At 42.2% G+C, this 18,232-nt stretch overlaps 2 protein-coding genes across 6 annotated transcripts in view; one reads left to right on the top strand and one right to left on the bottom strand.

Annotated features, from left to right (window-relative positions):
* The window catches only part of LOC121293956 (alpha-N-acetylgalactosaminide alpha-2,6-sialyltransferase 2-like), a 108,209-nt gene that overhangs the window by 18,513 nt on the left and 71,464 nt on the right, over positions 1-18,232 (bottom strand). For all 5 annotated transcript variants that reach the window (XR_005946649.1, XR_005946651.1, XR_005946653.1 and 2 more), the window contains exon 11: positions 16,083-16,154. The gene's annotated coding sequence lies outside the window, so the exon portion shown is untranslated. The remainder of the gene's footprint in view (positions 1-16,082; positions 16,155-18,232) is intronic.
* On the top strand, positions 2,646-14,261 carry LOC121293678 (parvalbumin-like EF-hand-containing protein). Its single transcript, XM_041216845.1, has 4 exons — positions 2,646-2,767; positions 5,921-6,056; positions 11,137-11,252; positions 14,215-14,261. Exons 1-4 carry the CDS (start codon positions 2,659-2,661, stop codon positions 14,259-14,261), a joined length of 408 nt encoding a protein of 135 aa, XP_041072779.1. The 5' UTR covers positions 2,646-2,658.

Below are 18,232 nucleotides of genomic sequence, written 5' to 3' on the forward strand. Positions count from 1 at the left end.
AAGGAATCAAAGAATGTGGGAGTAAGGTAGAAAAGTGGCGTTGACATAGAAATTCCGCCATGTTCTTATTTAATGGTGAAGGATGTGCATGGTGCTGTATGGCCTACGCCTGCTCCAGCTTCTTATGTTGTAATGTTTAATATTAATTTATATGACTGTACATGATTTTATGAAAACTGTTATATCTACATGAAACAACATTTGTGGGAAGAAATATACCCTTGTCGGGGAGGCAGTGGTGTATTGGTATTGTTGCTGGACTAGTAATCCAGAGACCCAGGGTAATGCTCTGGGGACCTGGGTTTGAATCCTGCCATGGCAGATGGTGGAATTTGAGTTCAATAAAAATCTGGAACTAAAAGCCTAATGATGACCAGGAAACCATGATCGATTGTTATAAAAACCCATCTGGTTCACTAATGGCTGTCCTTACCTTGTCTGGCCTACATGTGACTGCAGACCCACAGCAATGTGGTTGGCTCCTAAATGTCCTGTGGGCAATTAGGGATGGGCAATAAATGCCCACATCTATCCATGAATGAATAAAGACTATTATCAAAGATTCAGGTTTAACCATCGTCAATTATATTCTAATGATTTCACCTCCTATGAGTTGACTCACCAGAAGGGTTTCTGATTTAACATATTGGACATCATATAACTTCAGAAAGGTGTAAGAATAAAAACAGAGAGCTGCCTGACAGACAGAAAAATACTCAGCCATGCCAAACATGGAACACTCCAACCTACAAAGTCGCAAGAGTTCAATGACTCATCATTGGATTAAATCAAATTGCATGATTTGAAACTTTAGCATAGATGGTGTGTGTGTTCTGTCATAATAAAAAAAAATTAAACAATGTTAAATTTGTCTTTAAAGGATAAAACATAAATCGCAGCGTCCTCTGGGTCACTACTGCTTGCGAAACATAAGATAGCAGTTATAGAATCAGTAGAGATATTAATAACAGTTTGCAAATTCACAAGTGTTTTAACATTAAAGATTTATAACTAAAGTGCAGTTGTTGTAATTAATTGCTATATCTAGCATGTTTTCAGTATTACTTTAGGGGAAATTGGGTTTTCTAATTCAATAAACAAAACTTGATGGTGTTATGGTGTTGCAGAAAGGATTACAAATCGCATAGAATGTACAGCACAGAAACAGGCCATTCTGCCCAACTGGTCCATGCTGTCAGTTATGCTCCACTCAAGCATTCTCCCACTCTATTTCATTTACTTCTATCAGCATATGATTCTATTATTTTCATGCTTGTGTTCTTATCTAGCTTCCGCTAAAATTAATCGACGCTATTTGCATCATATTTACCACCTTCTGAAGGGCAACTAAGGGTGGGCATTAAGTGTCAGCCCAGCCAGCGAAGCCCACATCGTGGGAGTGATTTTTTTAAAAGTGGAATGTTAAAAGCAACATACTGCAGATGCCGGAAATCCGAAATAAAAACAGAAAATGCTGGGAAAACTTAGGAGGTCTGGCAGCGTCTGTTGGGAGAGAAACAGAGTTAACGTTTCGAGTCCTTATGGCTCTTCTTCAGAGCTAAAGAGAAGTAGAAATTTGATGGAATTTATACTATTTAAGTGGGGTGGAACAGGTGATGCTGGATAGAAGGTCAGCGATAGCTGGGGGCTAAGGAGAGATTGACAAAGATGTCACAGACAGAAGACAAAGGGAGTGTTAATAATAGTGGTAAGGGATAAAGAAAATGCTGATAGTGGCATAAAGGTAAGAAAGCAGCGTGTGTGAATAGCAGAACAAGGGTCAGCACTGTGTGAAAGCACAACATGGAACGAGTAACAGATGGAGCTATTGGGGGTGGGATGGGGGTAGGGGGCAGTGGTTGGGGGAAAATGTTACAAAAAGGGAATTTAATAAAGGGATAAAGCAATGAATATTGTTCTGTAAAGGTTTGTATCTTCCTGATTCATGCAAAATGTCATTTTACAAAACTTAATGTCATAAATTCAGCGCTGAGTTTTGTTTGCCACATGATAACACATCAAGCTTTTTCAGAGAAAATCGAGTTGAACTTTTCAGCAAAAGCATACCCCAGATCTTCGGATTTTATCTGAGCGTAAAATTTTAATTTGTGCCACCACTTCCAATTCAGCCGTGTTACGAGAGGTCTCTCAGCCAGCATAAAGTCCTCTTAATGATTTGGTCTTTGGAGCACAGTCAGTCCCACTGCCAAATTGTATCCAACAGCGTGTTTCAGAATTCCAATTAATTTACTTGCATTTTTGGTTCAGTGTTTTTGTTTAATCCAATCACTGAATGAATGATTGCGCAAGGGGATGAAATATAACATTGACTTATAGTTTAATTTTAAGTCTACAGAAATTCAAACAACATAATTTTGGACAAACAAGACACCCAATTATGACAACTTTACAACTTCTGGAAGTTGCATTCAAATATTACTTGATTTTTTTATCATTATTTTCTATTGTCACTTTAAATCATTGAGTTAAATTTGCTGGTTGGCTCTGTGGTGCTCATTTAGTTCCAATGAAGCATAAGATGCCAGAAGTTATGAAGTCATGTATTTGTTTAAACCGTGGGTGCTGTCTATAATTTTATTCAATGTTTTGCTGAATTATTGTGTCTCCTTTCTACTTTAGCCAGTCAAACCGGAGAAGATGGCCTCTTCAGATTTCAGTGCACAAGTAAAGCAGGTTGCCCATGCTATGGGCACTAGTCTAACAGACCACGATATTTCCCTCATGCCCAGCGAACTGAGGCTCAAAGGTATAACCCATCAGTCACACTCTGCTCTGCCATAGATGTCGGCGGCTGACGGTTATGAGTTGAAATGCTGCTTTGGTAGCTGTGTTAACACGCGGAATGTGAGACTAAAGCTGAACACGAATGTCCAAATTCAAATCTGGATCCTTTGGGTGCAAATGCTTTCTTCAGCTTCAATCCAAAATAAACTGTGTGCAAAACCCTGAAACTGCACTTACCTGGATCAGCCAGCGTGTGTCAGCCAAAGCCTGAGCTAAAATGAACTGAGAAAACTTAGACCAACAGAAAGAATACAGAACTTTTATATAGCGTCTTTCACAGCCTTGGGTGATCCCAAAGTGCTTTGCAGTCAGTGAAGTACTTTTAAAGTATAATCACTGCTGTAATGTAGGAAATGTGACAGCCAGTTTGTGCACAGCAAGCCCCCACAAAAAGCAATGTTTTTAATGATGCTGGTTGAGGTATTAAAAATTGGTCAGGGGGTCGAGGCAGATTTGCTTTCAAAAAAGTGCAGTAAGACCTTTGAAATCCACCCGACGGGGCAAAACCTTGATTTAACGTCTCGCTGGAAGAATGACGCCTCTGACAGTGCAGCACCCCCTCTGTGGTACACCGAAGCATCAGCCTAGATTATGTCCCAAGCCCCTGGAGTAGGACTAGAGTCCATGGGCAGGATTTTCCAGCCAGTGGGAAATTCCTGTTCTGCCCAAGTCAATGGGCTTTTGGCCAGGCTCGCTATGGCAGGGCTGGAAAATCCCAGCCCACAATTTTCTGACTCAGCAGCAGGGGAGCAGGGGATCTGAGCCGAGGCTGGCAGCCAAACAGATTCAGGGTGGCCCATCTACATTCAATTGGTTTCAGTAATGGCTTTCAAACCCATGCCTGCGTGGAAAGCATACGTCAGCTCATTAATATATCTGTCACGGTACCGGTTACTTGGGCATGGTTTCCAACAACAAATGTAGCTTAAAAAGTAAAAGCATTGAAATGATATTCAATTTGGAACAGATGTGCTGTAACATTTTCATTAAAAAACTTGCATTTCTAAAGGACTTTTCATACCCTGAGGGAGTCTCAAAGCGCTTCATGGACTGAATTGCTTTTGAAACCTAATTGCTATTGTTTTGAATAGGCTCACTATTTGCCTACAAAGCCCTCACAATTAGCAGTGGGAGGAATGACGGTGAATTTGTTTCAGTGAGATTAGTGGAGGGATGAACTTTGGCCAGGACATGGGGAAAAACACTCCCTGGCTCCTCCTCTGTGCCCACCTTATACTGGCCTCGTGTGTTTCCCCAATTTTAATCGCTGCTCCATTCGTGGTTTTACCTTCAACCGCCTTGGTCCAAAGTTCCGAAATTCCCTCCCTCAACCTGTCAGCCACTCTCTTTCCTTTAAGACAGTTCTTAAAACCTACCTCTTTGACTACATGCCTGATATTGCCTTATGTGGCTGGTTGACTATTTATTCTTTCATGAGATTGGGGGCATTGCTGGCAAGGTCAGAATTTGTTGCCTGTCCCTTATTGCCATTTGAACCGAGTGGCTTGCTCGGCCATTTCAGAGGGCAGTTGAAAGTCAAGCACCTTGCTCTGGGTCTGGAGTCACATGTAGGCCAGACTGGCTATGAATGGCAGATTTCTTTCCCTAAAGGACACTGGTGAACCAGATGGGTTTTCACCACAATCAATGATAGTTTCATGGTCACCATGACTGGGGCTAGCTTTCAATTCCAGATTTTATTAATTGAATTTAAATCCCACCAGTTGCCTGTGGTGGGATTTGAACCTGTGTCCCCAATGTATTATCCTGAGGCCTCCAGACTACTAGTCCTGTGACATTACCACTTACCGACTGCTCCCCCCACCCTCTCCACAATGTTGCTTAGAACCCCCCTGTGAAACGCCTTGGCACATTTTATTACATTAGAGATGCTATATAAATATAAGTTGTTGTTGAATAGTGCTATGGTGTGTATTACATGAATAGACAGGCATTGCATGTCACTGTTCACAAGCACTCAGTAAAATAGACACATATTAATTTAGCGGCACAACCGTGTGTTTTTTAATAATTGTCAGTAAATCTTGTAACATTTCAATGCATGTTATTCTCCTGGTTTCTTTTTGCCAGATGGTCATGAGCTATCTCTGAAGCATTCTCTAAAAATTATGAACACTTGTCAAACCTAGGTTTGACAAGTGAAGAGTTAACGCAAGTCTCACGATACCTAACATTTCAAGATAATGAATATTACTTTTGCGTTTGCTAAAAAATTAAAACTATTTTGTATTAATTTAGTCTCCCTTCCACTCGGTAACTGGCTACTTAGGGGTGGATGAAAAATTGGTTCCTCTATTAATGCTACCTTCTCCCTTTTCAAGAAGCACTATTCTTTCCCTATGGGTATATTGCCCTAGAATCCTGGCTATGATCAGTAATAATACACTGTAGCTCCCATTCACCCTTCATCATACCAATAAATCATTACATGGCATCAGTTACACACCTTCCTTACAGCAACAATTTTAGCAAAACTGCATTAAAAGTGGCCACAGCAGCTGGGCTACCGTTTGAAAGGGAAGCCTTTCACTGGGCGGCCTGTGGTCAGGTAGGCGAGGAGGGCCTCAAGGCCTACCTGGAGTGATAGCCCACTGGAAAATTCCAGTTGACATCTTTTCTCTTACCTTAATTGGCTGCCAATTGCTGGGGATGGTGCTGGAAAACTGGCCCAATGACTGGAAATTACACACTCGCCTACCTGCCTTCTCACCCCCGAATAGGGGTGAAATTTCTGCCCTTGGAGCCAGGACTGCAGATGGTTGAACACAGAGCAATAATGATTGCCTGGGCTGGATGGTGTGGGGGATGGGATCGTGCATGGGTGGGTGGGGGGGGGGGAAGGGTGGGGCTGATGATCAGAACGTTACCAAGACGACCTGATCCAATCAGTTCAATCCCAGAAGGGAAAAACAGTTGGGACCGGAACTCTTATTTCCCAGTTTTACGGGTATTCCATTTTAAGCTATACAAGAGCAGTTTGGATTGGTATTCTTATTTCCCAGTTTTTACTGTTTTGTTTTCTTTCTGGGAAGGTCAACCAATGCAAGATGCTCAGTGCTTGTTCATCACTTTAGCCCCCTCTTCCTTTCACCAGGTCCATTTAATTACCACCTATTCTTCGACTACATGGAAGCCTCCAAGAAATCAGGGCAGCTTGATGAGACAATTCGGAAAGCGTTTGAAACGCTGGATAAGGACAAAAGTGGTTACATCGAATGGAACGAATTAAAGTAAGAGTTGCCATGACCTTTAATGTTACAAAAATGCAAACCTGCATTGTTGAACTTTTAACAACAGTTTTCTTTCATTGCTAAACCACTTCTTCAAACTGAGAGATGTCTTGCACCACTGGGCAGGGAGTGAGAGAAAATTGTTAGGGGTATAAACATGGATGAGGAGGGAGAGATTGATAATTGTTCTGAAATGAGGGAGAGAGGGAGACAGTACTATGGTGTGGAGGGAGGGTGGTCTAAGAGGATGAGTTACTGATGAAAAGAACAGCTGTACATGTAATAACAACTTGCATTTATATAGCGCCTTTAACGTAGTCAAACATCCCAAGGTGCTTCACAGGGATGTTATTAAACAAAATCTGACACTGAGCCACTTAAGGAGGTATTGGTGAAAGGGGGAGGTTTTAAGGTGCGTCTTAAAGAGGAGGGAGTAACTGTGCAGCAGAGCGGTTCAGGGAAGGAATTCCAGAGATTAGGGCCTAGGCAGCTGAAGGCATAGCTGCCAATGGTAAAGTAATTAAAATCGGGGTGCGTAAAAGGCCAAGAAAATGCCAGTGTTGGAGGAGTGGGGGGTACGTGTGGGAAAATTTGGTTGGAGAAGAGCGCTGAGGTTGAATGGTGAGAGGCTATGGAGGCATTTAAAAGCATGGCCAAGGGTTGCAAAGCCAATTCACTAGGGGTGTGGTGATCCAGTGCAACTTGACAAGAAGTGGAGAGCAATCAAAGAATGAGTCTTTGTGCAAGCGAGGATACGGGTCACAGCTTGGTCATTGAGTTGGAATTTTTGGGCTGGAAGAGAGCAAGGTGGCTAGGAGAACATTGCTGCTGATTGATTAGAAAAGTGTCCAATTGGTTGTGGGAGGTGGAAGCAGAATGAAGCAGAGAGAGTTAGGAATTGAGTTATTTTACTTAGAAAACCTTGTGATATAATCCAACCCAGCAGCTGGAGGCTGGGAATTCTTTTTCTAAATGTCATTTATAAATCTAACTGAAATCAATCCGAACAGTCTCTATAGCGAGCTACTGGAATCATATTCCGTTTTTCTCATCATTATTGAAGTGTTGACCTGTACTTAACATGGATCAGGAGGCATCCACCAGGTTGTCTGTAATATTTTCCCAAATGGGTTGAAACCAGTCATTACTACATCTTCACTGTATGGCAAATTCCAAACTCATTGATGTGCATATGTGGTTCAGTGTTTTCTTTCATCTGGTCACTGAATAATTGCACAAGTGGTGAAATATTACATTGACATTTTAGTTAGAGTCTGCAGAAATTCCAATTGATAGTAATTGTTGGCAAATAAAACAACCTTTCATTCATGGATGTGTGCGTCGTTGGCTAGGCCAACGTTCATTGCCCATCCCGACTTGCCCTTGAGAAGGTGATGGTGAGCCACCTTCTTGAACCGCTGCAGCCCATGTGGTGTAGGTACACCCACAGTGCTGTTAGGGAGGGAGTTCCAGGATTTTGACCCAGTGACAGTGAAGGAACGGCGATATATTTCCAAGTCAGGATGGTGAGTGACTTGGAGAGGAACTTCCTGGTGGTGGTGTTCCTGTGTGTCTGCTGCCTTTGTCCTTCTAGATGGTAGTGGTCGTGGGTTTGTAAGGTCTTGTCTAAGGAGCCTTAGTTAGTTCCTGCAGTGCATCTTGTAGATGGTACACACTGCTGCTACTGTGCGTTGGTGGTGGGGAGAGTGATTGTTTGTGGAGGGGATGCCAATCAAGTGAGCTGCTTTGTCCTGGATGGTGTCGAACTTCTTGAGTGTTGTTGGAGCTGCACTCATCCAGGCAAGTGAAAAGTATTCCATAACACTCCTGACTTGTGCCTTGTAGGTGGTGGACAGACTTTGGAGAGTCAGGGGGTGAGTTACTCACTGCAGGGTTCTTAACCTCTGACCTGCTCTTGTAGTCACAGTATTTATATGGCTTGTCCAGCTCAGTTTCTGGTCAATGGTAACCCTCAGGATGATGATAGTGGGGGATTCAGTGATGGTAATGCCATTGAAAATCAAGGGGCGATGGTTACATTCTCTCTTGTTGGAAATGGCCAAACTTCTGAATTTGCTGGAGAGGGTATTTGTACCTAAAGTTCCAGAACTAAATTTAGACTTTCATTCACCTGAACATGTTCAGCCATAGCTTCATATTCCACGTAAGAAGCATTTCAACTTACAATCATTTGATTTTTCTATGATATCACTGATGGGAGATTGCAGCAAATTACTGGATACTAGATTCCCCCAGGTTACCTATATCACTTTACACCATTGTGCATAAGGAAATGAGTTACCACTCAATATCGTTCCACCCCTGTGCTATCCTGTATGTGAAAAGCAGTTTGTTGTAGTCTTTATCCCATACAATTCAGCAGGAATACCCACTATTCTATAGGAGTCTTGTGGTGCAATGGGCCAGAAGCTCCACATTGAGCCACACCCCTTGGATAGCCAAGGAAGGTGTGTTCATAACATGACCAAACGGGATGATTATTAATCTGTATATCCTTCCAACCCACACCAATGGCAGTTGGTAAGAACAGGAGAAATTCCTGGTCAGCCATGCAATGGAAAATAAGTTGGAGTCTCTACCATCACTAACCATAGCTCCAGGCTATAACATGCATGCAAAAGTACATGTTGCCTCAGGAACTCAGACTCCTTGAGCGAACTGCAACACTCCACCACCACCCGCTATTCTGGGCTTCTACTCTTAATTAACCAGTACTACTGTCTGTCCTTTCCTCTGGGCCTTACCTATATCCCTAATAATTACCTTCTCCCTTCATAGGATGTGGGTGTCACTGGCTAGGTCAGCATTTGTTACCCATCCCTCATTGCTCTGGAGAAGGCGGTGGTCGACTTCTTGAACTGCCGCACTCCATGTGGTGTAGGTACACCCACAATGCTGCTGTAGTGTATGCTATATGCTGGTATCTGTTCCAACATGGTGATGATTGGTGCTATAGGGAACTTGAGCCCTTTGGGGACAGCTGCCCCATGGAATTTGCTTGCTCTGAGAGCTGGACAATTATGAGCACAAAATCAAACTTACATATTTTGGCACCATGTTGTCATTAGGTGCATTATTATATATTTGACTAAAACCAATGTGTGTGAGCATGTTGCAACACAGATCCCAGATGATGTGGTTGAGACAGGACTGACCAGCAGTCTTACATGGCCCTCTTATCTGAGTGACATATTGTTACGCTTGATGCGTTCACAGCATATTTAACAGCTGTCCTCTCTCTTCAGCCTCTCCTTAGCAGCACAGGGTAACATACACGTGCAGAGTATAATGAAAAAATCAGGCTTTAATCAGTTATCATTGAGCTATTTTTTTACACAAGCTATAAATTCACAAACTTCTTGAAAACCCATTAAGTAATTATAAACTAGCCAACTGGCTGTGAAACATCAAAGGTTCATTAAGACAAGTGCTCGTGATTGGACGCTTATTTTTCATTACTACTAAATCATTTGTACTTTCAGAAGACTTCACTTTCAAATTTGTGTGTTCCAATGATTTTGCTAGGGCTTTGTTAATTACCATGACAACCAGGATTTTTTGGTGACGATGGAAGGGTGGAGAAATAGAAAACTCTTTGAATCAGGTTTTCTTGTGAATTCCTGCACTTAAATAGGGATGGACCTTTGAAGGCATTTGCTAATACTTCTGAAATCTGATACTATAATGCTATGGGAATCTGATACTTCCATACCACTGTTGTTCAAATGTTACATACATAGGAACATGAACAGGAGAAGGCCATTTAACCCCTTGAGCCTGTTCTGTCATTCAATGCAATCATGGCTTATCTGCACCCTAACCCCATATACCTGCCTTTGCCCCAAATCCCTTAATACTTTTGACTAAAAAAAAGGCTAGCAATCTCAGGTTTTAAAATTAACAATTAATCCAGCGTCAAATGCCGCTGGTGGAAGAAATTTTCAAACTTCTACTATCCTTTGCATGAAGCAGTGTTTCCCCATTTCATTCCTGAAATGACTAGCTTCAATTTTTAGACTACCCCTGTCAATCCCGCTGGAAATCAGTCTCTCATATTCGTGAATGGAAGCTATTACTGCTTCAGATTATGAAAGATGCATTAAAGCATTCATTAAATCATGAAACACTTGAATCGTGATGAATTCTCTTAACACACACTGTTCCCATGGCTACCTTCTATTTATATCAATATTGGGCATGTGATTCATAGGCTATCACATCTGCCTTCTGAGTCAGAACATTGTGAGTTCACCTCACACTTCAGGAACATTTGAGAACACAGTCCAAGCCAGCACTCCAATGCTGAGAGGTCACTGCACTGTCAGAAGTGCCATCTTTCAGCTGAGATGTTAAACCGAGGCCCCCTCACAGGTGGATGTAAAAGACCCCATAGCACAATTTGAAGACTTCCATTGACGGGGGGAATTTTCTCAATTGCTAACATTTGTCCTTCAACCAATGGCACTTAAATGGTTTAACTAGACAGAAACAGGAAATACTGGAAATACTCAGCAGGTCCAGCAGCATCCATGGAGAGAGAAACGGAGTTAACGTTTCAAGTCTGTACGACCCTTTTGTTTCTCCCTCCACAGATGCTGCTAGACCTGCTGAGTTTTTCCAGCACTTTCTGTTGCTGTTTCAGATTTCCAGCATCCGCAGTACTTTGCTTTTGTGTAAATGGTTTAACTGGTCACTTTGTTCATGTTGGGAGATTGCTGTATGCAAACTGGCTGCTCTGTTTCCCCACATTCCAATGGCTTCTAAATTCTTCTCTGGCTGTAAAGCACTTTGGCATGAACAGAGCTGCATTCATACAGTGAAGTTCATCTTCTCACAGCATGAATCATATTTTAAGCCTTGTCTGTAAAAATAAACTTCAAAAGTGGAATCCACTTAAGTAGTCATCGTCACATGGATTCTTGCCTCAGATGCATTGAATCAACAAAATTATTGAATTAAGAAAGTTGCTTTGGAAAATATTCATTTTTTAACGTGTCTCCTGCTTTGCAGTTTAATGAGACGTACATAACACCTTTGCTTAACAGACGTTGTGTTGCAGATACATCCTCTCGACAATTCCGACCAATGTTCCCATCGTTCCTCTGTCAGATGAAGAAGCTGATGCCATGCTCCAGGCAGCAGACATAGATGGAGACGGGAGAATTAACTACAAAGGTATGATTTGCAGCTTGCAGCCATGCTACTTTTGCGAATATTGCGCAGAGTCTGCTAAATAGAAGATGCCTCAAAGGGATGTACAATAAGGAAGGTGCAACAAATCGGAATCCAAAGGGTAAGTAGGGTGGTGGGTAAATCATCCACCAATTAGTGGGGAGCAGGACACTGGTGTCAGGTCAGGATTATCAACTCGCCAAAATTATCCTGGAGTCTCCTAGAATTAAAGATAAGCCAGGCTGGAAAATAATACGAGCATACAAAGCTGTGTTTTATTTCATTTTCTTTAAATGATTTTGTTTATGAGTTATAAAATTATTATAGATGGGGAAAAATAAATACTGTTTGGTTAGGCAGGGTGGCTAGAAATAAGAAAAGAGTAGAAAGCACCAGAAATACATCAAGCCAGGATTTTTAATCCTATTCAGAACGCCAAGTGCTGATAAAAAGGATGTAATAATGGTCCTTGCCAAAAATGTCATCTACTTTGTTCTCTACCTCAAATTGGGCTTTAGGCTGCATGTAGGATGAACGTAATAAGCACAAGGTCCAAAGAGCACAACGTTTTCTCACACTCAAGAGGTAGGGGGACGGCTATGGCAGTCAATGCAACCATGAGTCATCATTTGAATTGTTCACATGCAAGCACTTTTGACTATGCAGGGGTATATCTATAATCTTTGGTTGATTTTTTTTTCTTGAGTGGCCTGGGACCAGGTTGAGGTTAACTATAAGACGAGACATAGCATGTCAGAATCAACACCAATCACCCAAAGCTTTATACAACAAAGCGCACTAAAGAATTCATGTGCAGCAGCTTTTTCTTAAGTCGAGGACCGAGAAACGTGCTCCAGGTCTGGGGCCTAACGCTTTATGTGTCGAGTTGCATTACTCCTTCATTTCAATGATCTGTGGAGATAATACTGGATGAGTTAAGTTGCCCCCTATGTAGAAATGTTAGATCTGCTATATGTTTCATTATTTGTGTTAGCATATGATATATTTGTTCACCTGTCCTAATGTCTCCCTCCTTGGCTCAATGTCAACTTTTACTTGATTATGCTCCTGCGAAGCAACTCGAGATATTTTACCTTGTTAAAGGCGCTAGGTAAATGCAAGTTGTTTAAGCTACTCTTGAAGATAATTCCTTCCTTATCCTTCAATCAAAGCTGATGATAGCAATACGACGATTAATGTCAATATTTCCTACCTCAGGACATTCACCTTTTAACATTTTATTTGGAATTGTCCACGTTTGTCCCACATCTGAAACCATCTGTGCAGGGAACCTCTGAGTGTAGAGTATGAGAATGGCTTTTCCAAACCTTTTTATGTATCTGGTCTTGACAGGGGAGCAAAGTTCCTATTGAATGAAATATTTACCTCTTTTAATACACTTTTGGACATCTTGCTAAGTGCCATGCTTTCAGATGTTTTATGAGCCTCGGTTCTATGAACAAATTGCAAGGTCAGGATAAGGGACATAATTTTCTTTTCATATTACCCTATGTAAATTCCAACCATTGCTTTTCCCGAACCATGGCTTTGTGGTGCAAACATTTGATGAATGTTTCAGTGCAACCTATTGCCTTTTAATATCACAGTACTCCCCTTCCTCATAATCTCTAATTGGGCCTGAATCTGGAGCACAGGGATCATGATGCACGATTAGCCCATTCCCATTGACTGCAGAGCAGGCAACTTCATGCTGCCTGCTCTTTTAGATGTTCCAGACAGCACTAACCACACTGTGGATCTGCTGGATACCTAAGCAGGGGGCCAATGTCATGAGCCCCCAAGTTAAAGCTAGCCTGCGTTTATTAAAGGTTTTAAAGGAGAAGTGCATTGTGACTGGAACAGGCGTTGGGAGGTCCTGTGGGAGCTGAATCTGGCCAACAAAGACGGAAGGATGGAACAACATGGGAGAGAGTAGGCTCCGAGGTTATCAGACTGTACAGAGGCAGGGAAAGTGGGGAAGGGGGCAGAAGAGCAAAAAAAGGTCTACAGTGGGGTGAAATAGGTATAGAAAACACCAAGCACCAAAGAATCTAAGCAACAACCAGAAAGTATCAAGCAGCAACTAACCTGTGAATAATTGATAATCCCTTTAGATAGCATAGTTGTGGGGTCCTTCCTATGTTTAGCTGTGCAAGGTTAACAGGGTGCATTCTGTGGAGTCTTGAGCTCCAAGATGGTACAACTGGCGTCAAATCAGCATTGCACACTGATTGACGTCAGATCTCCCTGTCCTGTTTACTTCTGGTGACCATTCGCTGCACCTGCACTAATATGGCATCCAAAGCGACTTGCTCTGAAAACGTACGTGCTCCGTAGACACCACTTTGGACATCAAAGAGCTCCTGTAGCATCCGAACAATGGGTTGCACCAATCCGAATTTTGCTCCATATGTATTTTAATACGAACAACCCATTTAGCTCAATATTATCCAACTAGCTTGCACATATAATAATTTATTTGTGCCTTTGTCACTGTACAATGCCTTTGGACCTGAAATTCAGCAACAACTTATATTTATTTATAAAGTGCCTTTTAGAAATTTTATGAATTGAAAAAGGAAAATTCTTGATTTAAAACAAGAAGATTCTCACCATAGTGCATTAAGGGGCTAGAACCTGTGTAAAGGCCCTTGGGCTGTAAGTAGCAGGAGATGTTTTAACATGAAATGTGAATCTTGTAAATATAGCCTGGAATGGTAAATGTAGTGAAGCACCTCAGAATGCCACACACTGAAAGAAACTGAAGAGTATTGCAGCTTATGTAATGCTAAATTTGAACAATGTAAGATACTTTTATAAACTTTATGAATAAAGTATATTTTTTGAAAGAAAAACACAAGGTCCATTGGCTGATGATAAAAACCCTTTAGCTGTAAGTGAATGAGAATGCACAATTTAAATGGAGGCAATGTAAGATTTCTATTCACTTTATATTTTTTTCCAGAATTCGAAGCAATGGTTAAAGAAGATAAGATGCCCAGGAAAAAGTAGAAACAAGAAATCAACATGTCTACTATTAAAGAGTGAAGCTGCACATGGCGAGGAGCTTTGCATTGACTGGGGTGTTGTTAAGCTTCTGCATTCTCTCCAAAACCCCTTTCTCCTGGTCACATCTTACAGGGATAGATAATAGAGACAATAACTAAGCTGACCAGATTCTGCAGTAGTTGTAATAAATGAATCCCTAAGACTCAACCCTTCAAGTGGGGGGGTGGGAGGGGGGGTGGATGTGTGTGTGTGTGTGTGTGATAGGGATCCAGTTCAGTCCGCAAATCCCACTCTCACCCCCTCTGAACCAATTCATCCAAAACACTCAGCCATCGTTGACTCGGGCACGAAATCCTACGCTGATACTTCAATGCAGTACTGAGGGAGTGCTGTACTGTCAGATGTGCCATCTTTCAGATGAGATGCTAAACAGAGAGCCCATCTGCCTGCTCAGGTGGATGCAGCAGATCCCATGGCATGATTTTGAAGAAGAGCAGAGGAGTTATCTCTGGTGCCCTGGCCAATATTTTATCCCTCAAGCAATCATCACAAATAAACAGATTATCTGGTCATTATCACATTGATATTTGTGGGAGTTTGCTGTGTGCAAATTGGCTGCCATGATTCCTATATTGCGACAGGGACTACATTAAAGTACTTCATTGACTGTAAAGCCCTTTGAGACATCTGATGATCTTGAAAAGTGATATATAAATTTTTTTTTTTGGAGAGGAAGACCAATATACAAATTAAAAATAAATTGATTTTTAAAAAAAAATCTTTAGTTCTAAAATAAGACAACCTGGAACATAAAGGACAAAATCTGTTCAGCCTAATCAGGTAAAGCAAGATTGGCCACTTGGGATGTTTGTTGCTGGGGGAATATGTTTTTTTGCCCTAATCTGCTGATAGTGCAATGAATGTGCGCTGAGAACATACAGTTTAAGAGCTGGCTCATCACCGCTACTTTGCTGTTGCGCCCACCTGTGCATTTGTAAATGAACCTGCTCGGGAGCTGATGGGATCTGTGCGAACTCCTCAAGTCTCAACCGCTCTCCATTTCTTCTCACTGCTTTTGACTGATATCACTCAGCTTTGTGTACTGCAACCTCCACAATTTGTATGAATGATTTTTTTTTTCTTGAGAGTGTCTCCCTTTCCCAAATGAATAAAACGGTCTTGTTTACCACCAACAGCAAGCAGACTCTTAATAAATGCAAAATCAGTTTGATGTAAGACAAAATTTATGGAACCTTGCATGGTCAGCTTCCCATTGCAAAAGAACAACCTAAACAGCTGCAGGATTACAGCTCTTTCACTGTTCTGCCAGCCTACTGGATGGGTGTATTCCAAACCACATTGACTTTAAAAGAATAATTATTGTTTTGATATGATTGCTCTGTATTTTTTTTAATTCTTTCATGGGATGTGGGTGTTGCTGCCTAGGCCAGCATTTATTGCCATCCCTAATTGCCCTTGCTCAGAGGGCATTTCAGAGCCAACCACATTGCTGTGGGTCTGGAAGACACATGTAGGCCAAACCAAGTAAGGACGGTAGATTTCCTTCCCTAAAGGACATTAGTGAACTGGGTGGGTTCACTAATTACATTATGAATCCCAAAATAGTGAACTTAGAAAGAAATTAAAGGCTGCAAAGCAATGTAATGTACACAGTGTTCGGATCATTTAGTTGCAAACTATTTCTTTTCTCCTTTGTCTAAAGTCTCCATTGACCGTATTCTCAACGGTGATTGTTTTGATAAGATGGGACCTGTAATAAGCCATTTGGCCCTTCAAACCCATATAAACCACTTCTATACTTACCAAAACTCCAGAGGCAAGATTCTGTGGGATCCACTTGGAGGGACAGCTCGGAGAATTCTGAGAGACATGCTTCTATAATAGGAATGTTACAGGGGAGACATGCAGGCTTAATGAATTACAGCAATCTAGTTAGACAAATTTTCAATTTTAGTAAATAGGATAGTAGGGTTTTTAATAGCTGCTTTGGGAACAGAATTCTGGAACTTAGACCATTATTCTGCAAAAAATTTAAATGAGTGGGTTTTGTGAAATATTTTTCTTTAACCTATATAGTTAATTGTTATCCCTTAGCATCTGTAAATCTGGGAATCCACAACAAAGTAGCATGCAAGGTGTATTCAGCCTGTACAGACAAGGAAATAATTGGGTTTAGTTGCCTTAGAGCACTCCAATGCCTCAGTAATCCTGTGACTAGACTGAAATTTGGCAGAACTTGGCAAGGGCCCTGACATTTTGTGGCACAGCACTGGGTAGTTGGAAGTTAGCACTATTGGGTGGAATACATTGACCTGGTATCAAGCTGAGGCTTGACAAAATTGGAGAGGGCTTTAGTGGAACTGGGAAGGTGAAGTGTCACTCTTAGCTCATTGGTGAATTTGTGGGGCTCAATATTATGGGGGTTGCTGTTGGCAGGCAGCTTGCCCCACCAGAAGCAAAGTTGGCATGGAGATGACCGGTTCCACCCCCACCCCTGCACAGCCGTGTTGCGGGTTGGCTAAACAGGACCCGTGTGGGACTTCCACCCCTCGCTGGGGAGGAAGCCCCGCCCTTGGGAGCTGCCAGCCAATCGGATTGGCTGGCAGCTCCATCAGTCCTGGCAGGGTCAAGAGCACGTTAGTGGGCATTGCCGGGGGAGGAAGAAGACCCATTGATTCCTGGAGACAGAGTCTTGGGCAAGAGGGTTCGGGCAGATCCAGATGGGTGTGGGGTAGCAGTCGGGTGTGGGGGGGGGGGGGCGCACTGTTGAGGATGGTGTGTTTAAGGTTATGGATGGGTAGGAGGAGGGGGCACTATCCTAAGGGGGGGGGTGTGGGGGCACCTCCCGATTGACAAAGAGCTGCCCCCGAAGATAGTGTCCACCCCTTCCTTTCCGCCCTTTGAAGAGATTATTTTAAAATGTTGTGTGTTTTAAGGCATGGGCGGCTAATTATTGTGGTCAACTGGCTTGGTAACAAGCCTAACTGATCCCTGATTATCTATTTAAATATGGTGGGCAGGCTGCCGATTTTGGCCCCCCCCCCTCCCCCCACCCCGTATTATGGTGGTGAGCTCGGAAGTGGGTGGAGTGGGCACCCACCCTATTTAAAGGCCCCCCCACACAGAAAATATGCCCGGTAGGGGCACATAAAATGCAGCCCTTGGTGTCTGTCAGCAGTGCGATTAAGGAGGATGGCTCTGACTGCACACTGAGACCGATCCTGATCTCACCACTCTGGCTTGTAAACTTTGAGAGATATTTACTGTAGTATTTTGTGGCTGGTTCCCAAAGTGTTTCTTGTGTAGTTCTCATATTGTCCATCAGCCCTTTTTTTCCCAGCTGTGCTTCTGTCTGTTTCTCTGCCTCATTTGGGTCAGTAATTAGTATGCTTACGTTTCCTAATGAGCAACAGAACATCAGAGATAATCAGAGGCTTTGCTTTCTGAATTCAAATAATTTCTATTTTAAAAAAAGAACTCAAATTAGAATGAGGCAAGACATGCTGTTATGTCTGTCTCTTAACCTCAATGGCTTTCTGCAATTTTTTTCCTCATCAGATTTTGTTTTGAAAGCCATGATTAAATCTGCTTCCAGTGTTGCCTCAGGCAGTGCAGGGCAGATTCACACCGCTTGCTGCATTAAAAAAAAAATTTCCTCACATCACTTTTGGTTCTTTTGCCATTCGCCTTAAATCAATGTCCTCAGTTTCTTAACCCTTCTGCCAATGGGAACAGTACCTCCCAGTCTAGTCTGTCCAATCCTTACATGATTTTGAACGCCTCCATTGAATCTACTCTGCACCTTCTCTTCTCCAAGGAGAACAACCCCAGCTTCTCCATTCTATCCATATAACAGAAACCTCTCATCCCTGGAACCATTCTCATTATTGTTTTCTCCACCCTCCCTTCACGCCCTTCCCAAAGTGCGGTGCCCAGAATTGGACATAATACTC

This window comes from Carcharodon carcharias, chromosome 22 (genome assembly GCF_017639515.1).
Source record: "Carcharodon carcharias isolate sCarCar2 chromosome 22, sCarCar2.pri, whole genome shotgun sequence".
NCBI classification, from domain to species: Eukaryota; Metazoa; Chordata; class Chondrichthyes; order Lamniformes; family Lamnidae; genus Carcharodon; species Carcharodon carcharias.